Source organism: Chelonoidis abingdonii, chromosome 4 (genome assembly GCF_003597395.2).
Source record: "Chelonoidis abingdonii isolate Lonesome George chromosome 4, CheloAbing_2.0, whole genome shotgun sequence".
Classification (NCBI taxonomy): Eukaryota; Metazoa; Chordata; order Testudines; family Testudinidae; genus Chelonoidis; species Chelonoidis abingdonii.
In genome coordinates this window covers 93,323,831-93,347,592 of record NC_133772.1, presented here as the reverse complement: position 1 = coordinate 93,347,592, position 23,762 = coordinate 93,323,831, and the positions used below count along the sequence as shown (strand labels likewise).

Sequence of the window (23,762 nt, the reverse complement as noted above, 5' to 3'; positions counted from 1 at the left end):
AGGACTACAGGGATGTGATTTCTTAAGCATGCTAATATGTTGCACATTACTTGGTCCTCATAGGCCCTGTTGGTGCACACTAAAGGTTCCCTAGTGCGCTTTAACATAGTGCTGTTTGAAACTGTAGTATGTTAAAATGCACTAGGGTACATTACAAAGACATTCTCATTATAAGTTATATTATATACATTACTCATTACAGTATATACAACGGAAACGCCCAGAAGCCCCTTGATTTTAAACATCTACAAAAAAACTCAAAAACTGCTAAAAAATAAACCCTGAAAAAAAACAAGCTTTAAATATAGTGTGCCAAATTTGTCCTGACTTACATCCCACATAACATCAGTGAAGCCAATGAGATTGGATGGACTGTAAGGGCAGTATGTGCCTGGCAAAGAGCTGGTCTCCCAGGGCACACCCTAAGTGATGGACGAGCTTTAAACTCCCACAGCCTTTAATCTTCCATCTCTGGCACAGGTTTGGCTGTAGGAGAGAGAGCCCTGCCACTGAGTCTGTGGAAGTCCACACCTTTCAGGCTATCAAAGATCAAAAAGAAAACCACATACATGAACACATACAAAATTACAGCAAGACTCTCTGAAAGAACTAGCAAGCAATAGACTGGTTCAGCATCCACAAGTAAGTCTCTACTAATAGTTCCAAAGTAATGGTTCAGCATCAGGCCCTCCATTCTCTTGAAGGGAGCCTCAACAGGCCATGGCTCCCTGAGCAGCTCCTGCCTTCTGCTCAACCCTCTCCAAGAACTGAAGGCTTTGCCTAGAGCAGTTCATTAACCCTCACCAGCCAGTGCCCAAAAGTGTTAATCAGTTCTTGAAATAACAAGTATCAGAGCCAATTTGAAACAGTCAAGATTAGTCATTATTTTTGATAATTTCCTCAAAATCTTCCCTACCAAAGGCCTCAGGAAATGCCTAGGTCAGATTATAAATCAAATGTGGAGAAAAATAATCTATCGCTAGGCTGGTCAGGTCTCAAATGACTAAGGAAAGCATTTTCCTTTCTGTTTCCCCATTTTGGCCATAATATTCACATTTGTTTTCTAATGATCATTGAATAAAATAATCCGAAAACTGTCACTCCTATTTTCTGGTGTTTACTCTGTATTAAGTCTGCAGCAATACACAAGCATTTCCTAATGTGAGCTGCTGAAAGGCTGTCACATACCACAGAAAGTCTCTAACAGGTATCCAAATAACATGGTGACTGGTCCCAACATGAGAACCCAGGTAGACTGTTGCATTTCCATGGCCATGCTGCCATCAGAGTTGGTATAAGAAACAGCTAAAGCATTGCTAGGCTGAATCTTCATTATTCATCCTAAACAGGTTACTCCTGATACACAGAAAACCTTTATTAACTATTTTTGAAGTTGTGTAGTCTCTCAGATTTTTAAAACAAGAAACATCTAGAGAGAAGACATAAATCTGCATGTAGCAGAGAATGTCATTCTTCGTGTTTGGAAAAGGCATTGCTATTTTTGATGTTGCCCTCCAAAAAAACTGTTTAAAAGACTTTCAAGTGAAGGCATTTCTGAATGGGTCTCTCTCAGGTTTTTCTTTTGCTAATGTGAAAAGTGTGTGCTAGAATGTGCAGCATATTAAAAAAAAAGAGAGCAGAAGAGGTTTGGGATTTTTTCATTCTGTTTCTATTAGAATCTTAAAATATTTATGTATCCTATTGACTAAAATGTCATTTTCATGTTGCCAAATCTGTTTCAAGCAGATCTGGCAACATGATCTGGTAGTATGCTCTGAACCATTTTCTGCAGGAACAGTTAACACATTGAGGGAAGGGAAGATTGACTCATAATCTGGTGAACTACACTTTCAAATTTTGTTCTTCTAAAACTCACCAAATTAAGGATAGAGCAAAAGCATCTTCAACTACCTCAGTTCCTCTGAGCCACAGTAGCAGGCAGACCTCGAAACTTGCACCTGGATTTTCCTTAGGCCTCCCCTATTGTTTATAATTTTAGTATTAATCATTGCACACAGTTGATTAATTACAATAATCAGCATAGCTTTTTAAGCATTTCTGGAAGTTTTTGGCTTCTCAGCCCTATTATGCAGCTCCCAGTCAGATGTAATATAGCTTCCTATCCAGAGATTTTACTTGCTTCCAATATGCACATCATCTGCCTAGTCTACTTCAGAGTTCAGAGAGAGATTACCCATGTAAATGCTGTGTGATGCAAGTTCCTTTCCCAAGGGCCAGAAAAGAAACTGAGAGGCCAGGTCTTGTCTTCTCATTCCTTGCAGGGCAAAGCTCTGAGCCCTTCTTCAGGGATTAAGAAAAAGTGGATACCCTGATGGGCATTGGTTTCAGAAGGTTCTGGTGCTCTGCAGCAACCTGGCACACTTACAAATAGTGGGAATATCCAGAGGCTACCCAAAGAACCTGTGTTCACTTCCAATCCCAATCTCCACCTGAGCACAAAGTGAATGAGTGAGTTTTGTTCATCTTTTGCCCTACCAAACTAGCCCAGTCTGTTTCCTAAAGTCAGCCAACTTACAAATCAACCAACTTACAAAGCTTTCTGGAAACACATTTCCAAGAAGACTTTGTACAGTGCCTGCAATATAAGGTCTTTAATCACAAAGAATGCTTTGTTTGAAAGGTAAATTTCCCTTCTAAAATAATTTGCAATGGATGGAATACAGCTCTGTCGTAGCTTCCTATTCAGATTTGAACCTTAGCGTTCATAACCTGAGAAGCTAGCATGAACCCCTCTAAGCTTAATTACCAGCTCAGATCTGATAGGCTGCCACCAGCCAAGAACTTCCAGTGTCTTGGCTCACTCGGGTCTCCCCAAACCCTTCCTTGGGGGACCCCAAGAACCCAAATCCCTTGGATTCTTAAAACAAGGAGAAATAAACCATTTCCCTTCCTGCTCTTTACTTCCTCCCAGATTTTCCCGCCTTGGGTATACTAGGAGATTTCCCTGCTTCAATCCCTTGAAACACAAAACCGAGAGGGCAATTTACCTTCCCCCTCCTTCTTTTCCCCCCTCCCAGTCTTTCCCTGAGAGAGACAGTAATCCTGGCACAGAGATTCCTATCCCCTTGCCATAACTAGAAAAAGAAAAGTCAACAAGTTTGATATAAAAAAAAAGCTTGTATATAAAAGAAAAAAGAAAGAAAAAGACATCAAAATATTTTCTGTATCAAGTTGACAATACACAGGGCTATTGCTTAAAAGAAAAATATGAATAAACAGTCTTATTCAAAAAGAGATACAATTTAAACATTCCAGCAAACTACACACATGTAAATACAAACAAAAACATATAAAGCCATTGTTTTGCTACCTTTGTACTCACCAACTTGAACTGAAGATTAGAGCTTAAAATAGAAAGAAGCCTCCCATAGCCGAGAGACAGACAAAAGACCAAGACCCAAACATTCCCTCCCCTCCGCTTTGAAAAATCCGGTTTTCTGATTGGTTCTCTGGTCAGGTGTTTGGTTCCCTTTGTTAACCCTTTACAGGTAAAAGAAACATTAACCCTTAGCTATCTGTTTATAACAAGCTCTGTATTCACACCATACATATTATTGTAATAATCTTGTACACCGTATGCCTTAATAAGGTACCATTTGAAAACTCATAATTTGCTGGTCAGTACAGTCCTGATAAAACATGTGTGCAACATCGTATGGGAAGTTATAAGCTTCCCCTGTATTCCCCAAACCACACAGCTCTGCCCAGGCAGAAGTCAGGTCCGTCATAGACAAAGGAAGGAATGTGTGCTTGCCTTAATCTGCATTTAAGCAGTAAACAGAGTCATCAAGCAGGAAAGAAAAACAAAGGAAATTCAAATAAGTGAGAAAACCAGTGGGGAATATCCTTCCAGATAAACTCTTTATCTCCTGGTTCTCAGCTGGAAATGTTTTTCAAGAGGAAGAAAAACTATAAAAAGGAGGGACAAACAGCCCAAGGCACCACTCACTCTCTCTGCTCATTTCATTCTCTACACCTGAGAAGACAAAAGGTAACAGTGGTTGGACTTTGGGAGCAGGGTCCTGACCTGAGAGTTGGTCAGTAATCTGCTGGAGCATGTGGTGAGAAAGTTTGCTTTGCAATTAAGATAGTTTGTTAAGTAGATATTATTAAGTGTTTTATCTTTATTTTTCTTGTTACCATTTCTGGCTTTTATGCCTCATTACTCACAGTCACTTAAAATATCTTTGTAGTTAATAAACTTATTTTACTATTTTATCTAACCAAGTGTGTTTAAGTTGGAGTGTCTGGGTACTCTATTCAAAACAAGATGGCTTATTATTTCCCTAAAAGAATAATCAACTTCATATGATTGTCCTCTCCAGGAGATGGCTGGGCAGTAAACAACATATATTTCTGGGGGAAGATCCCAGACTGGGGGTGGGTTGAGGTCACTATGCAGTACAACCAAGGCTGGTGACAGCCAGGGTGTAGATGGCCAGCTGCATTTACACATAGACACTCAGGCGGTGGCTTGCATGCCAGAAGGTTGTTTATGAGAGGCCCAGATAGGAACTACTACAGTAAAACACTGTAGGGCATCCAATGTTGCAGGACAGGCATGACAAATCCTGCTACTGATCTGGATTATGGCCTGGTATCTCACAACAACATTACACTATTAGAAATATAAGGCATTATAATGTTTCAGTGGTACAACACAGCAAAATACTGTTAGAAAGTTCCTGGCTTATAAACTTCAACACAGTTATACCTCTGGACATTGCTTAATCTCAACCTCACTCCCATTCAATTGATGGTGTTAGGACAGTATATGCTTATAACTTCTATGGTGATCCCATCACAAATGGATATAACATTGTTGTCTTCCTTACCCATAACGCTTGTTGAGCAATGAACATAACATGGTGTGCATCTAATGCAGTCATATTCAACTTTAGGGAAATTGATGGTAACGTGTTACCAGAAAAAAAGATGGCACAATAGTTTACAGTACTCAGCTAAATTTTTTTAAAGTAGTAGAATCTGATACTATTAAGAGATCAAAAACACTGTTCATTTATTTCTCAATCATATATTAACTTTGAAACTTTACGTTTAAAAAAATTACAGAAGCTAAACAAAGAATAAATAGTGTAAATCACACTTTTTCCCTTAAACCCACTATCTTAAATCTGCAGTAAAAACTGAAAATAAAGACAAAGCTAGAGATTTATAGTTTGATAATTGGGTCAGACTAGTGGGCCATCTAGCCCAATGTCCCATCTTCCAATGCTGGCCAGTGCCAGATGCTTCAGAAAGAATGAACAAGGCACTTTATCGAGTGATCTAGTCTCAGCTGCTGGCAATCAGAGGTTTAGGGACACTCAGAGCATGGGGTTGCATCCATGGCTATCTTGGCTAATAGCCATTGATGGACCTAGCCTCTGTGAACTTACCTAATTCTTTTTTGAGCCCAGTTATACTTTTGACCTTCACGACATCCCCTGGCAACAATTTTCACCAGGTGATTGTGTTGTGTGAAGAAGTACTCACCTGATGCTTTTTAATTTCATTGGGTGACCCCTGTTTTTTGTGAAGATGTAAATAACACATCCCTATTCACTTTTCCCACATCATTCATGATTTTATAGAGCTCTATCCTATCCCCCCTTAGTTGTTGTCTCTTTTCTAAGCTGAACAGCCCCAGTCTTTTTAATCTCTTCTTCTATGAAAGCCGTTTCGTACCCATAATCATTTTTGTTGCCCTTTTCTGTACTTTTTCCAATTCTAATACATCTTTTTTGAGGCAATCAGAACTAGATGCAGTATTTAAGGGGTAGGTATACCATGGGTTTACATAGTGGCATTATGATATTTTCTGTCTTCTTATCTATCCCTTTCCTAATGGTTCCTAACATGGTTAGGTTTTTTGACTGCCACTGCACATTGAGCAGATATTGTCAGAGAACAATCCACAATGACTCCAAGATCTCTTTCTTGAGTGGTAACTGCTAATACAGACCCCATCACTTTGTATGTATAGGTTAAATTATGTATTCCAATATGCATTACTTTGCACTTACCAACACTGAATTTCATCTGCCATTTGTTGCCCTGTCACCCAGTTTTGTGAGACTCTTTTGTGACTCTTCACGGTTTGCTTTGGACTTTGGTTTTGTATCATCTGCAAGCTTTGAGGTAAACTGACTGTTTACCTCCTTTGCCACATCATAAACATCCATGAAAGTCCAGTCATGACTCAGTGCAAATTAAAATCATCATACCTCAATGCCTTGAAGTTCACTGCCATTGTCTTCTATATCCTTCAACAGTTCAACCAATCTTTTCTTCTCTTCTGCTAGCATAAGCAGTTGGCTCCCTGAACCCTTTGCCAGCTGAAGTATTTATGGATAGAAAACATTAAAAATAAAACTATAAAACTGGGTTTGCTTACAATACTGATAATGGAAAACAGGTTTTCACTTCTGTGCTACTAGTTAAAACCTAAAACGTAGCTGACCGAAACCACTCACAAATCTAGTGGCCTGTAAAAAGTAAATTAATATTCTTATTCCTGTTCATGGCACAGAAGTGTGCACACATCAAAAACCTCTACCACATCTAGCAACCTTGTTGCAGAGAATGTTAGCAGATGAGTCAAGAACTAAATGATGCATGGAAAGTAAACTGCCCTCTGTCAGCAGTAAAGTGCTCCTCTCCATCAGGTTTAGAAATACTGGCTGAACGGTATAGAACACGTTGCTGTGCCATAGCCTTGGCAATAACTGTTCTGTAGATAGAGAATTTCAAGTCATTCAGTGTCCACCCATTATTTTTTAAGAACACCAAACATCATTTTTTCTTTTTTTAGAAACAGGTTATAAAGAAGTACTTGTCTACAAAATGTATGGGCTGTGGCCAGGCACAGATTGGAAAATATAAACTTTCTCATTGTTATATGACCATCTAAAAGCAAAGGGGGAAATGGGGACCTAATTTGCAAATTTGGGCAACCAGTGAAGGATGAATACTCAGCAGCACTTTGCAATGAGCAACAAATTTTTGTAGTATAATGTTGTTCATTTAATCCTGATTAACTTTTACAGAGTTAATAATGGGATCTGTCTTGATCAAGAAACCAACCTATTTGTAGAAGTGTGTATACACTGTCACTTTTTTTTTTTTTTGGCAATACATTTAGTATACATCAGTAACTCCTTAATCTTTTAGTAATTTTAGGCCTTAACACATACCTCGATGTTCTTTTTAATAAAATCTTGAGTATTTTTACTTCTGGTGTCACTTTTATGGTGTGTTTTTCCTGTTACTTTCAGTGAGCCACTTGTTTCAATTTCATTTAGATTGTCTGTAGTTAAAAAAAAACAAAACAGTTGCAAAAATGTGATTGTTGCCTCTCCAATAGACAAAATCAACAATTACTACTTTCATTATTATTTATTATATTTATAGTATTGGAAGTACCATTATATTTACCATTAGAAACTATTATTATAACCATTTCCACAGTTAAATGTGGTAAATGCAAGTTCTTCAGGGTGCCCATTTAGCAAAGTTATTTCTTATATAAGATTATAGTTTTGTGAAGGCCAAAATATTTTTTATGGAGATCTGACCTCAAAAATGTTAAACACATTGCCATGATTTTAAACCCATTCTTTTTAAACCTCTTTCTGTTTGAACTATATCACCAGTATTAGATAAATTAAGTGGTGATTCTTTGGGAAAGCATGCAACTGTTTGGGGATATTTCAAGCAGATTTCTTAAATGAAACAGCTGAAAAACAGATGAGGTCTTTGATGTTTTACAGTCCCTTGTTGTAACAATTTTTGTTTTAAAACTCACCTTAAATCTCTGCAAGTTATGAAATGAACATGGTTTCTTAGTAACAGTCTTAAATATATCATGTGTGATCATTACATTTAAAGATATATTCTTATAAACAGATCAGATTATCTAGAAAGTAGCACACTGAACATTTAATTCACCCTCAAGCTATTTTCAGATTTAACGTTTTCTGAATAGTTTCTCCAAAGGCCATATGAAAATACAATATATGGTATGTGCCATTCAGAGATTTCTAATAATTTTAAAGTGGTAATTCTTTCATGACTTTGGAATGATCCAGATTCCAAAGATTTATAAATGACAAAACTAAACAATCACATTTAATGTCCTATAAATCTCACAAATTGATCTGTTCTCCTGCATACATAATAGTTCTCTCTTTTTTTTTTTCTTTGATCCTGGGGTTAGACACAAGTTTGGGGATTATTTGATTATAAAACTAGAATGTGCTTATCATTGGATTTATAAAAAGATTAACTATCGTGGCCTCTAGGAGCACATACATTACATTTAAAAGTATCCAAATTAAAGAATATGCAATCTGACCAAAAAAGACAATTAAAAGTTTGTCTACATTACGAAATTAAATTGATTTTATAGAAGTCGATTTTTAGACATCTATTTTATACAGTCAATTGTGTATGTCCCCACTAAGCGCATTAAGTCGGCAGAGTGCATCCTCACTACCGTGGCTAGCATCAACTTATGGAGCAGTGCACAGTGGGTAGCTATCTCACAGTTCCCACAGTCTCTGCCACCCATTGGAATTCTAGGTTGAGCTCCCAATGACTGATGGGGCAAAAACACTGTCGTGGGTGTTTTTAGGTACATGTCATCAGTTGCCCCTCCCTCTGTGAAAGCAACGGCTGTCAATTGTTTCACGCCTTTTTTCCTGGATTACCCATGCAGATGCCATACCACAGCAAGCATGGAGCCCACTCAGCTCACCATCACGCACTTTAAAAGCTCACTGGTGCTGTTTGCTGACTAGGTCAGACCTCAGCGCAACCAACATTCCCATTGTTATTGCTGCTTCCTGTGTGTGCCATAATATCTGTGAGAGTAAGGGGGAAACGTTTATGGCGGGGTGGGAGGTTGAGGCAAATTTCCTGGCAATTTGAGCAGCCAGACACCAGGGCGATGCACAGCTAGGCGCACTGTGCATCAGAGAGGCTTTGAAAATCAGTTTCATGATTGGCCAGGCTACGGTGTGACAGTTGTGTGTGTTTCTCCTTGATGCAAACCTGCCCCCTTTGTTGATTTTAATTACCTGTAAGCCAACCACCCTCCTGCTTTCGAAATAAAGTAACTATTGTTTTGAAACCACACATTCTTTCTTTATTAATTAAAAAAAATGAGATAATGGATAAGATAACACAGGTGAGGTGGGGGAGGAGGGAAGGACACGGCCACACTGCTTATTGTAGCGACACTAAAAATCAAACTGTTTGAATGACAGCCTTCTGTTGCTTGGGCCATCTTCTGGAGTGGAGTGGCTGGGTGCCCAGAGCCTTCCCCCACCCCCATGTTCTTGGGTATCTGGGTGAGGAGGCTATGGAACATGGGGACGAGGGTAGGCGGTTATACAGTGGATGCAGCGGGGGTCTGTGCTCTTGCTGCTTAGCATTGTGTCCTGCCTCCGCTCTTTGCACTCACTCAATTCTTTCCTGGCCTCTGCCACTGAATGCTTCCATGCATTAAGTTGTGCCCTATAAGTGCGAGAGGACTGCATGAGCTCGGAAAACATGTAATTGCGAGTGCATTTTTTTCACATTCTAATCTGCAATAACCTCAGGGACAGAGATGATAGAGGGAGCGTAGAAACAACCTATACTCTATGATTCTGGCAGGACTGCATGGTCACCTGTGCTGCTGAGTTCGCCATGCTGACCAAACAGGAAATTAAATTCAAAAGTTCCCGGAGCTTTTCTTGTGTACCTAGTTAGTGCATCGCAGTTCAACGTGCTGTCCAGAGTGGTCACAGAGCACTCTGGGATAGCTCCCGGAGGTCCGTACCATCAATTTGTGTCACACTACCCAAATTCGACCCAGCAAGGTCGATTTTAGCGCAAAACCCCTCATTGGGGGAGGAGTACAGAAGTCTATTTTAAGAGCCCTTTAAGTCGACAGAATGGGGTTGGTTGTGTGGATGCATTCATTTTAAAATCAATCTAACGTGGCTAAACTCAACCTAACCCCATAGTGTAGACCAGGCCTTAGTATATACAGAGGCTGTGCAATGTTCTTTATGGTCAAACAAACTCTGGCTGTGCAAATACCAATGAAGGAGGTGAATTCCCAAGTGGAGGGCCTCCCCCTTGAAGAAAAATTGCCTCCAACCCACCAGGGTTCAAATCTAGGGCCTATTAGGAAAAAGCATCCCAAACTATCTTAATTACTATCACAGAGCATAGGGAGAGACATTACCTTGAAGCTAACAAGGAACCAGAGTATGCAGGGTTTTATAGATAAAAATGAACACTTTGCATTGCATCCTGAAGCCAATGCAGTCTACGACACAGGTGTAATAACTGTCATATAAGAAACACCTTTTAACACCACATTCTGTGCTAGCCAAAGTCTGAATGGCCTCAAAGGTAGACTCACATAGAACATCTAATGCAGAATGACAGAGACATGGATAATTGTGGCAAGGAATGCATCAAAGAGGAAAGACTGCAACCTGATGTCTGGACCAGAGGAAAGAGACTATGGCCCCAATCGAGCAGAGCATGTAACTGGATTAAATGTAAAATAAAGCACATAAACAGTCCCATTAATGGGACTACGCAAGTATTTATAGTCAAGCACAGCCTTCTCTGCTTTACTGGCTCAAGGCTTATTTTGGCTCCTACCTGGGAACCCAAGTAGCAGCCAAGAATGCAACAGACCTCAAGATTACAAACCAATCCACAATAACAAGAAGCCTAAGTAGAAACAGCAAATATCACCTCCTCCTTAGTGCGTTCCCACCCCCACAAACACACACCTCATCTCTTCTGTTGTGAATGATCTCTAGCCAAGTCCCTCTCATCCAATCCCCCATCTTGGCCAGTCACCAAGAAACAAGGTTACTTTGAATCACATAATATGCTTGCAGAGCTGAGCATCACTGGCATACTAATGGCAACGGCAACTTAAAACATTTCACTACTCCCCGAGTGGTCATGTACACATGCTGAAAATAACCTTTTGAGTAAATGAGCAACTGCCTAATGCCACCCACTGGAATCTCATACAGAGGGAAGAATACAGACACTGAAACACAACTCAGTCTGGACTGATGCCTGCCACAAAAGGTTTCAGAGTAGCAGTCGTGTTAGTCTGTATCCATCAAAAGAACGGGAGTACCTGTGGCACCTTAGAGACTAACAAATTTATTTGAGCATAAGCTTTCATGGGCTACAGCCCACTTCATCAGATGCATAAAATGGAACATATAGGAAGAGTATATATATAATACAGCGAAGATGCCATACAGCAAAGATGCAATAGCTCTAAGAGGCTAATTAATTAAGATGACCTGTTATCAGCAGGAAAAAAACTTTTGTAGTGATAATCAAGATGGTCAATTACAGACAGTTGACAACAGGTGTAAGGAAGTTATCATAAGGAAATAGATTCAAGTAGTGTAATGACTCAGCAATTCCCAGTCTCTATTCAAGCCAGAGTTAATGGTATCTAATTTGCAAATCAATTCAAGCTCAGCAGTTTCTCGTTGGAGTCTGTTTTTGACGTCTTTCTGTTGCAAAATTGCCACCTTCAGGTCTGTTACTGAGTGGCCAGAGAGGTTGAAGTATTCTCAATAGTGCCACAATAGTATCATAAGCAATAGCATCTAAACAACAGACAAACCTAAAAGAACTAGCAAGGATGTCTGATCTTTGTCAGGAGATCCTCAAACATCAAGACAAGTGTAGTCTGTACCATAATCAGTTTAAGAGAAAACAAAACAAAAACAAAAAAAACACTAAACTGAAGGAGATTAAGGAAGTCTGAAGATGTCAAACAGGGCCAGAGAACCTTGACCCAAAATAGGAACATTAGAGACTGGATAATACTGCATTTTGCATCAACTGCCAGATTTGAGAGATGGTTTCTTGAGCATAGGCCTAATAATTGTACACGTAAGGGAAGATGGTGCCTCCTAGTAAGTGATGTATTCAAGCTGTCAGGGCCTGATTAAATTCACCTTAGATTACTTAAAGAACTAGCTAAAGCAATCTCTGAAGCATTAGCAATTATCTTTGAGAACTCACGGAGGACAGGTGAGGTGCCAGAGGACTGGAGCGGGACAAACATGGTACTATCTTTCAAAAGGGAAACAAAGAGGACCTGAGGAATTACAGACCAGTCAGCCTAAATGGAACAAATTATTAAACAATCAATTTGTTGTAAGCACCCAGAGGATAACAGGATTATAAGGAATAACCACCATGGACTGATCAAGAACAAATCATGCAAAACCAACCTAATTTCCTTCTTTGACAGAGTTACTGGCCCAGTGAATTGGGGGGAAGCAGTACAGGTGATATATCTTGATTTCACAAAGGCTTTAGACACAGTCCCACGTGACATTCTCAAAATAAAACTAGAGAAATATGGTCTAGATATTAGGCTGGAGAACAACTATTTGAAAGACCATACTCAAAAGTGTAGTTATCAAAGGTTTGATCAAACTAGGTGGCAGATAGTATATAGCTGGATTCCACATGGGAGTGGAAAGTATGCTTATAAAATCTGCAGATGACATCAAGCTGAGAGGGGTTTCAAGCCCTTTGGAGGACAGGATTAGAATTCAAAATGACCTTGAAAAACTGGAGAATTGGTTTGAATTCAACAAGATGACATTCCATAAAGACAAGTGCAAAGTACTTCCCTTAGGAAGGAAAAATCAAATGCACAATTACAAAATGGAGAATAGCTGATGAGGTGGTAGTACTGCTAAAAAGGATCTAGAGGTTACAGTGCCTCACAAATTGAATATGAATCAACACCATGATGCAATTGCAAAGGCGGCTAATATTCTGGGATGTTTTAACAGGAGCATCATATGTAAGACACAGGAGGTAATTGCCCTGCTCTACTCGGCACTGGTGAAGCCACAGTGGGAGTATTTCGGGCACCACACTTCAGGAAATATCTGGACAAATTGGAGAGAGTCCAGAGGAGAACAACAAAAATGAGAAAAGGTTTAGAAAGCCTGACCTAGGAAGAAATGTTAAAAAAAAATAGGCATATTTAGTCATGAAAAAAGAAGACTGAGGGGGGACCTGCTAAAAGTCTTCAGACATGTTCAGGGCTGTTATAAAGAGGATGGTGATCAATTGTTCTCTATGTCCACTGGAATTAGGACAAGAAATAAAGATTTTAATCTACAGCAAGGAAGATTTATGTTCGATATTAAAACTCTGGAATAGGCTTCCATGGAGGTTGTGGAATCACCATCACTGAGTTTTAAGAACAGGTTAGACAAATACCTGTCACAGATGGTCTAGGTTTTAACTGGTAGTGCCTCAGTGCAGGGCCTGGACTTGATACTTCTAGAAGACTCTTTCAGCTACACATTTATACAATCTTATGATTATCAGTATTAGATTAATAACAGAGATACAGTTTATACAATTTCCAAAAAGAACCACATTGTTGATAAACTCCTAAATTTTTCAATCAGAGTGTAACTTGTATTACTTATTTATATTACATACATTATGGGTTATGTTGTTTCCAATATCTATTTGGCACAAAGTTTCCCTTTTAGCCTTGATGTTTTGGAACATTTTACTCATTCAGATCCAGAATACAAAAGCTCATTACATAATTATAGGACTGTAATAAGGGTCTTACCCTGTACAGCTTGCTTTTCATTGCGGCCATAATCTTCTGAATTAATTTGTGTGCGAAATACTGAAATAAATATTTCATCTTCTTCAGAATGGGAAGGATCTGTTAATTAGAAGTGTATTGAATAACTGCTGAATACTTATTTAAAGCAGATTTTTGTGACTTAACAGTATGATTTATGTACATTTCTCCAAGTTTGATACACAAGAGTCATAGAAGTTTATTATTGGTTTTCTTCAAGTAGTTACAACAATACAATAAAACATTTTACAAGAGATAGAATAGATGGAGCAAAAGAAAAGGTGAGAGGTGAGTAAGAGAGTCAATCTGTGAGTAAAAGAATCATTATGAACAAGGGCAAGTAAGATTGGAAGAAAATATCAAAATGTATTATAACACTTCTGATGTATCTATGAAGTCTGATACAGGTTTTGAGTAAATGGGATTACATGTTTATTTTTTCTTCTGTTGCATTTGCAGGCTTCTATAGGGCTGGTATTTATACATAAGTGATACAGCCTAAGGACAAAATGTTCAAAAGCTTCAGTAGACATGAATAGCCATTTGGGGAATCATCTAGCAGTTCAACTGAAAGTTAAATGCCCAGGGGATTTTCACAGTGGGTGTCTAGCTGTGCCCAAGTTGACAGAAATCCAACTGGCCTCTGTCAGGAGTGTGATCTGGGAGAAATGGGTGTCAAACATCCCAGTGCTCAAGAGCTGCTTTACGTACTCCAAGTGTTAGTAAGGCTCCTGGCAAGAATTAGCCAGAGAGTGCAGGTTAAGAAGAAGCCCCTCACTGGCTGCTCTGCAATCTGTGCACACTTAAAAGAGCACATACTGTAAGGATTCCCCATACATTTGAGAGCTATAACTAATATGAACTAAACAAATTAATACTATCCTTCTCAACTGAAAGCATGATGATGATTGTCATTTAGTAACAACTGAATGAGAGTTTTACAGCAGCAAAGTCTAATTTCTGCCACAATTAGGGCAAATGTGTTTCTGCGGCTAGAGAGGTTGAGACACAAGTGGATGGATATAAGTGATTTTGTAGATGTAGCTGGCATCTGATACTCTAATAACTCTTTTCAAAAGAGACCATTTTCAAAACAGCCTTCCTTGCATCATTTGTTGTCATCAAATAAAATAAAAGCTAAATATTCAAGTGCTAAAAGACAAAGTTAATTTTGTTCAGTTCTTTATTTTCAACCAGGAAAAGTTCCTCTGCTGCCAATCATACAAAATGACCTGATGAACGAAAAATGTTAACATTCTACATAAAAGCTTGAGGCAAGGAGGACCCTGGAAAAAAATCTACACTATGCACAGAGCTGTCCTGGTGCCACGCACCAAAATCCACATGACCTATACAGTAGTAGTTACCTCTGAAAAGAAAAAGGAAGTGCAGTGTGGAGTTTGTTAAGAATAACCTCATAAACAAATATTCTTTCCATATTTTAAAGGTTAAGAGACCTAGTAAAGGATATTCTTTTTATTAGATGCTGACACCTACTGGACAGTTTTAAATTACTGTAAAGCTGATTTGTACATCTTGTAGTTTTTGCCCCTGAACAGTAAACTAAATAAATGTTATGCAGTTATTGATGTAAAAATCCTCTTCTCCTGTGTATATTTCTTTACCATTTTCAAAAAGTCCAACAAAGAATGGTATAATTCAGTTATAAAACTACACAAAGTCACAACAGGTCTGACGTTAATGGTCAGACAACTATACAAAAAACCTTTCTGATAGAAAAAAAAACAATTATAATCCAAGATGATTCTAAGTAAAGATTCTCTCATTAAATTTTGTAACAGCCAATAATATAATATTTTTAAGTTTGGAGTGCATGAGGTGGTGAGAATCAAAATTCTACAGACAACTTTTGGTAATTCTTTTATTTAAGAGGTTGAAATACTTTTTTAGATTACCGAGGTCAAAAATTTGTACTCCAAGAAATCTTTCCCCAACCAAAAAGAAAAAGTCTGCGTTTAAAAGCTGGATAAAACAATTAATAAATTGGAGAGCAGTTTAAGCATTGCCAAAGTAATTCAGTGCAAAGCACAGTCAAAATCAAAGGTGGTAAGAGCAAAGCAGGTGTATTTGCTGCATTTTAAATGCAAAAGTGTTATTTTTTAATTATTCTTTGCAACAATGCTACACAACCAACTAACCCGCAGAACGCTACGTGTTACTTCAAAAAGTTGCCTGACCCTGGATTTAATAACCAAAATGTTAAAATTCATTAAAATATATTTTTGAAACTCTGAATCTGATTATTGTTGTAATCAGAGGTTTACTTAGCGTGCTATACGATAGCATCTCAATCCACTGGAATTCCAGTTCCATTTGAAATGTTCAGGAGTAGCCAGGTAAAGAGTGTTATAGGCTGTGGGTTAAATATCCTTGGTTTCAGTAAAGCAGCCCACTTATTTTCCAGATTTCTTTCTACAGTGCTTTAATGTCATTCCTTCTGAGAAGCAGAAGCAGCAGTATTCCGAGCATCTGCTGGGCCAAGCTTTCTTTTCAATAGGATAGTTATAGCCACAGTCTCACACCACAGGAGACCATATATCTGCTCTGCTGGATAGCGCCTTTTAAAAATGTTTAGCTTTGCTGATGAATTTCCAGATAAGGCTGAATGGTTAGTGATCAAAGGTCAAAATGTAAATGTGAGAGAGAAAAAATGAAGATAAAATTGCCAATAGTTAGATTCTGAAGACACATACAGGATTCTGCACAGATTTAAATAAATGGGGTTCACCAACTCAGTCTATAAAGCAGCTCAGAATTTTTTTTCCTAACATCAGCCCTGATTTATCTATCACAGACATAAGTTATTCACATTTTTCCTACCTTGCTCCTACATAGTTAAACCTTCAAGGCTACCCAGTCATTTGAAATACTGCAGAATTATTGCAAACAAAAATCTGTAAAGCAATACTGCCTTGTGAACTACTTTTTACTCAGTTTGAGGTTTAGAAAAATTGTCTTTACAAGTTTTTAAGTGTAAGGAATATTTTAATGATAAAAGTTTAAAACTGCACTTGTTATGGAAAACATTTTATTCTATTTTAATAGTAGTGACAACTTAGAACTTACAGAAATACAGCTATAATCAACATATAAGATAATCTTATGAGATATTTATCATTTACCTGTTTTACTTACTTACCAATGGTCTCCTGCAATGAGGAGGTCAAAGCTAAAAATTTGTTTGTATTTTCTATCTCCTCTTGAATTCCTGAAGCACTTAGTGAGGTTACAGACTATTTAAAAGAAAGTATGAAAATATAAGATGGCAGCAAATATATGATCAGATTGGAATTACAGTAAAATACTTTTCCTGATGACCTATCAGAGTCCCAAGTCTAGCAAACTTCAGATCACACACCAAAAGCCTTTTTTGTCAATCAAGCTTTTGGGTGAACAGTATTTTCTTACTGTTTTTCTCTTACTTATTTGTGTGATTTGAATGTCTTAGACCCTCTGAGCATTTATGAAAGTAGCACAGATTTTTAAGCCCTGTACATCATCTATGTATGGATTACAGGAACTACTATATAGTTTTATACATACATAAATTTGAATCTTGGTAGACTGGCAGCATGATTTACTTTGAATATACTGCTTTACCATTTCAAACCAAATTTTATACATACTATATGCAGGGCTGGTAGCACTGCCTATTATTAACATTGCAAGACACTTCCCAGTATAAGACTCTATTTTCACCTACTCATAACCTTGCCTAAATATAACTGTTTGGTCTGAAATTTCCCAGACTTCAAGCTGATTTTTTGGGAAGTTTCAGCCAAAATAGTTCAACTATTTCTGAGAATGAGGTTCTGGGAAAATATGTTCTGTAATGTTAACAAAATTCTGGTGACCTTTTTGGTGAGAAGCTCTACTATTCCCACACATTGGAGCAGGAACTTGAAAGGGGTGGGCTTTTTGTCAGGAATGTACCTTTTATTGTTGGGCCAAGTTATAAGTCTTTGAAAAATTTCAGTCCACACATGCTCAGCAGAGACTTCTTAGGGTTTAGCAGCTAGAATCTCCACAGAGTCTGTGTGCACTTATTCCCTCACAGCTCCTACATGTGATTGGACAGTGCATGGTGCCATCACCACAGAGCAAGTGAGCATGTTCCACACCAAGAAACAGATGGGACACAAAAAATGGTGAGATTGAGACTGGCTGGGCAAAAACACAGAGAATCAGTTTTCTGGGGATTAGGAGGACACTCTGCTAGACACACCAGATCTGTGCTGGAGAGCCCAGGCAGCAGCTGAGAAAACTTGACATTCTTGTTAGTTTCGTCACTGCTATGGTGAAACTAAAAAGAATGTTAATTTCATATATTTCCTTTCAAGAAAATCATGTTTTTGTGTTTCCAAAAATAAATTCTGATCCCACTGAGGGGTACCAAAGGAAACTGCACCATCTGCTCAAGAAACTCCTGGAAGAAGCGCTGGAACAAATCTATATAGACACACCCATAGATCCCCGACCAGGTGTATTCTATCTGCTACTCAAGATCCATAAACCTGGAAATCTTGGATGCCCCATCATCTCAGAATTTGGCACCCTGACAGCAGGATTGTCTGGCTATGTGGACTCTCTCCTCAAGCCCTATGCTACCAGCACTCCCAGCTATCTTCGAAACACCACTGACTTCCTGAGGAAACTACAATCCATTGGTGATCTTCCAGAGAACACTATCCTGGCCACTATGGATGCAGAAGCCCTCTACAACATTCCACACAAAGATGGACTACAAATCATCAGGAACAGTATCCCCAATAATGTCACAGCAAACCTGGTGGCTGAGCTTTGAGCTTTCAGACCACATCACATGATCCATTGTCTACAGTCAAGCCCTCAGATACAACAGCATTTGCTCCAATCCCTCAGACAGAGACAAACACCTACAGGATCTCTATCAAGCATTCTTAAAACTACAGTATCCACCAGGGGAAATGAAGAAACAGATTGACAGAGCCAGAAGGGTACCCAGAAGTCACCTACTACAGGACAGGCCCAACAAAGAAAGTTACAGAACGCCACTTGCCATCACCTAAAGCCCCCAACTAAAACCTCTCCAGTGCATCATCAAGGATCTACAACCTATCCTGAGGGACGATCCCTCACTCTCACAGACCTGGGAAGACAGGCCAGTCCTTGCTTACAGACAGCCACCCAACCTGAAGCAAATAGTCACCAGCAACTACATACCACACAACAGAAACACTAACCCAGGAACCAATCCCTACAGCAAACCGCGTTGCCTACTCTGTCCCCATATCTACTCTAGCGACACTATCAGAGGACCCAACCACATCAGCCACACCATCAGGGACTCATTCACCTGCACAAGTTATATATGCCATCATGTGCCAGCAATATCCCTCTGTCCAATTTGGTCAATGTACATGGCAGTCTCTATGCAAAAGAATAAATGGACACAAATCAGACATCAAGAATTGTAATATTCAAAAACCAGTAGGAGAACACTTCAGTCTCCCTGGACACTCAATAACAGACTTAAAAGTGGCCATTCTTCAACAACAACAAAAACTTCAAAAACAGACTTCAGTGAGAAACTGCAGAACTGGAATTAATTTGCAAACTGGAAACCATCAAATTAGGCCTGAATAAAGACTGGGAGTGGCTGGGTCACTACAAAAAATAATTTTCCCTCTGTTGATATCCACCCCTTCTTGTCAATTGTTGGGAATGGGCCACATCCATTCTAATTGAATTGGCCTCGTTAGCACTGACCTCCCACTTGGTAAGGCAACTCCCATCTTTTCATGTGCTGTATATTTATACCTGCCTACTTTTTTTCACTCCATGCATCTGCTGAAGTGGGTTATAGCTCACAAAAGCTTATGCCCAAATAAATTTGTTAGTCTCTAAGGTGCCGCAAGGATTCCTCGTTGTTTTGTTTTGGGAGACATTTCTGCAAAATTTGGTTTTGCTCTGAATCAGACCAAAAGCAAATTGCAAAATACCAACATTTTTGGAAAACCAAAACCCCTGAGTTTTGGCCAGCTCTATCAGACGTCCTCATAAGACGTGATTTCTCTGCCAACAAAAATTGCTGCACTTTTCATAGAGTGCATAGTAATGGGAGAAGCTGTACCAAAGGTTTTGAATGTCTTTGTTATAATCACCTCTGTAGGTTCTGTTCACATCTAACTTATACATTTCTACTTCCTTTGGATGTCTGGATGCATCCAAAAAAGGACTACAATACCACTTCACATTATATGAAGAAAATTATGGTGCCCTTGTGGATGGAGGCCAGCTTAGTTCACAGAATTATCATGTTTGACAGAATGTGTAACTGAGCTTTCACTGAGAGCGTGCTAAGTGCTGAAACCCCTTCGGATAAGGTAATGAGAACACACAATACTTTCAGGGAGAAAAGGAAGAGATCTACCAACCATGAGGCTGAAAAGTAGTTTTATGAGGATTGTAGATCCTACACACACATCAAATTTGTTACAGGAATCTGCATATTGTCAAAGAACTGATAAGAGTGGTGAATGCTCAGGAATTAATTATGTAGCGCTAATGACAAATTCTCATGGGTTTCTTACATTGCAATATGTCTGAGGTTGCTGACTGATCTTTCCAAAAAGTGTTAGCATGAGCCTCTTGGTCAGAACAAACTAAAGAGCATCCTTTGCTTCAGCTGACAGCCTGACTTTGCCCTGATGTGTGTCCCTTGCAACACCAATATCTAAACCTCAAGAGATACACAGACTTCATTTGTGAATTTCCTCTGAAATGCTAGGACAGTGTTTATCATCTTCTTAGAATGACCGTCTGTAGTTCCTTCCTCTCAGCTTCCCAGACACAATTTAGACAGCACTGGATATTGGTACAGGATAGTTCCCTGTTGCACTATGTTTTGTGTTTGCACGGAGAGTTTGAGAGGACGTTCTAGTTGCAACTAAATCTGATCTGAGAACCAAGACCTGAAAGGTTAATAATAAGATGATCATAATAATGTACAGTTCTTTCTGTTCCCTTTCATGTCAGTGTCCTTCACCAGTCAAAAACTACTGAATAATAAACTGTGTTCATGAAACTAGACCAGGGGTTCTGAAACTTCCTTGTGCCGCAACCCCTTTCTGACAATAAAAATTACTTCCCAACCTTAGGAAGGGGAACTGAAGCCAGAGCCCCACTGCCCTGGGGTGGGGGATTCCCAAGCCTCACCACTCTGGGCAAGGGGGCCAAAGCTGCAACCGTCACCCAGGGCTGAAGTCATCAGTCTTTGGCTGGGCCCTGGGCAATGGGTCTCGGGCTTCAGTCCTGGGCCCCAGCAAGTCTAAGCCAGCCCTGGCAACCCCATTTGAAGGGGGTCACAACCCACAGTTTGAGAACTGCTGAACTAGACTGTTCCCTTCCATAAGATAGCATTCTGAGATAATGTTTTATTGGCAAATATTTAAAAAAAAAATCACGCATTGCTAACCTGAAGTTCTTCCCAAAGTTTTGCCCTCACTTCTCTGCCTTGTTTTTTAATTTCTCTTTCTCTAGATTGTTTCTTTGCCAGTATCTTGTCCAGTTTATTCATCTTCTTTATCGCTTCTTGAATCCGGGGATCTATATCTTTCTCTTCAGTATTTTCTAGACTGGTAGAATTTGCTGTAGATTATATATAAAATAGAATGTGATCTTCAAGCATTTAATAAAATAATCACCAGTCAATAGGAATTATTTGGCAGCAGCTTCAGTAGGAATAGGACCATTCACTAGCATATGATGCTTTCTGTTGGTTGATTATAGCAGAAAAGAAATATACAGGTCCTTCTAGAAGATAACAGAACTTTTCCTTTGTTGTAAAAAGATAGTGGTAGATGTTTGTGTTTCTGGACACATAGGACCAGAGTTCTAGTTTGGCAGGTGTGTAATATTTATTCTGGGAAGGTAGTGGTTTATCCATAGCAAAAGTTGTAACCACAATCCCATAATAAGGCTGAAATTCAAAAAAACCTCATGCTTTGACATTTTTAAAGGTAAATCTCATTGACAACTAAAATGTGTTCTGAATTTTTTCATTAAATTAAGTCATTTTGAGATCAAGAATATTTTAAACAGCTCCATTTTGAAAATGCTACAAAACATCTAAAGTTTTAATATGTACCTCTATGTACTCAACAAAAAGTTTTGATACCAAAAGATGGGAAAATCAGGTACATTTTGATATTTGATCTGGAAATAAGCAGTTAAGGACAGAAGCAATAATATCCTTAAGAAATTACCATTATTTCAAAATTAAACAGGATTCTCTGTCATTGATGCCAACAGAGAAATATATATTTGTGATCAATCTCTGAACAGGTCTAGTCTTCTTTTCTAAATTGAAAGGAAATTTCAGGATCTAGTAAGATAGTTGTTCTGCAGGCATTCCCCACTAAAATTGCCCCTTTGTTTATAGGAAAGTGCACAAGTCCACTTATCTGAAGAGCTAAGAGAGGAAGAAAGAGCTGACGTGACCTGCCAAAGTTACATGGAAAACATGTAATAGAGCCAGAACAGAACCCTGATCCAAGCTTACTATTCACTAGATCAGTGGTCACTAACCACTTGATCACAATTGACTGGTCGATCCTAGAGATTCTCCCAGTCGATCGGGATCTCTAGTGGTGCAGCAGGGCTGCCACTAAGCTGTCAGTGCATCCTCCGCGGTCTGTGGGGGTGGGGGTGTGGAGGAGGTCTCAGCACACTGCTCCTGCATGCAAACACCGCCCCCGTAGCTCCCATTGGCCAGAAATGGGGAACTGTGGCCAATGGGAGCTGAGGAGAGGGTGCAAGCAGACAGGGACAGTGCAAGGATGTTTCGTGCCCTAGGTGAAACTTCCACCTTGCGCCCTCCCCCGTCCCCGAGCCCCTACCCTGAGGCGCCCCCCGTTAGGCAGTCCCCCGCTCCACCCTGAAGTCCCTCCCCCCCCGCGCAGCTCCCTCCCTCCGCCCTGAGGTGCTCCCCATCCCCCACCCCTCCGTCCTGAGGCACCCCCCTATACCTCAGCTCAACCCTGCTCCGTGCATGAGCACGAGCACCCCGAGCATGCCATCACTGCTTCACTTCTCCCACCTCCCAGGCTTGCGGCGCCTAAGCTGATTGGTGGTGCAAGCCCGGGAAGTGGGAGAAGTGAAGCAGCTCACCCCTGCCCCAACTCCTCCCTGAGCACGCCATCGCTGCTTCACTTCTCCCGCCTCCCAGGCTGCAAGCCTGGGAGGCAGGAAAAGTGAAGCAGCCACTGCATGCTCAGGGAGGAGGCAGGGCAGGGGTGGGGTGGGGAGGGGAGTTCCCCTGAATGCCTTCCCCCTTACTTGCTGCAGGAAGCCCTCCCCACATCCCCCAGCCCCAGCTCCCTCCACCTAAATGCTGGAGGCAACCGGGGCGGCCGAAGATCTGGCCGCCGCAGTCGCTGCCGAAGAAAATGGCGACCCTCAAATCCTGGCGCCCTAGGTGACCGCCTAGGTCACCTAAGTGGTTGCACCAGCCCTGCAAGCAGAGAAGGGCAGCACATAGGCCCACAGTGCACGATGGCCCCTTCCAGGAGCAGCGTGGGGCCAGGGCAGGCAGGAAGCCTGCCTCAGCCTCTCTGCGCCACCGACCAGGAGCTGCCCACAGTAAGTGCTGCCTGGTGGGAGGCCGCACCCCAAGCCCCAGCCCTGAGCCCCCTCCCAGAGCCACACCCCAAACCCCCTCCTGAACTCCAACCCCCTGCCCCAGCTCTGAACCCCCCTCAGATCCAGCACCCTAAACCCCCTCCTACACCCCAACCCCCTGCCCCAGGCTCATCCCAGAGCCCCCTCCCACACTGCAAACCTCTCAGCCCCAGCCCAGAGCCCGCACCCACTCTCAAACCCCAACCCCTGCCCCAGCCCCAGCCTGGTGACAATAAGTGAGGGTGGGGGAAAGTGAGCGATGCGGGGGGGAAATGGAATGAATGAGGCAGGGCTTCTGGGAAGGGCAGATCCTGCGTTGCCCTTAAATTCAAAAAGTGATCTTGGCCGTAAAAAGGTTGGAGACCATTGCACTAGATCATAGTGC

General features: G+C 40.3%; 1 protein-coding gene across 1 annotated transcript in view; it reads right to left on the bottom strand.

Annotated features, from left to right (window-relative positions):
* Positions 1-23,762, bottom strand: part of FSIP1 (fibrous sheath interacting protein 1) — a 182,935-nt gene that overhangs the window by 146,978 nt on the left and 12,195 nt on the right. The window contains exons 3-7 of the mRNA XM_032802557.2: positions 21,174-21,346; positions 16,857-16,950; positions 13,679-13,777; positions 7,218-7,330; positions 6,249-6,359 (exon numbers count right to left, since the gene is read on the bottom strand). Coding sequence (XP_032658448.1) covers positions 6,249-6,359; positions 7,218-7,330; positions 13,679-13,777; positions 16,857-16,950; positions 21,174-21,346 — 590 coding nt within the window. The remainder of the gene's footprint in view (positions 1-6,248; positions 6,360-7,217; positions 7,331-13,678; positions 13,778-16,856; positions 16,951-21,173; positions 21,347-23,762) is intronic.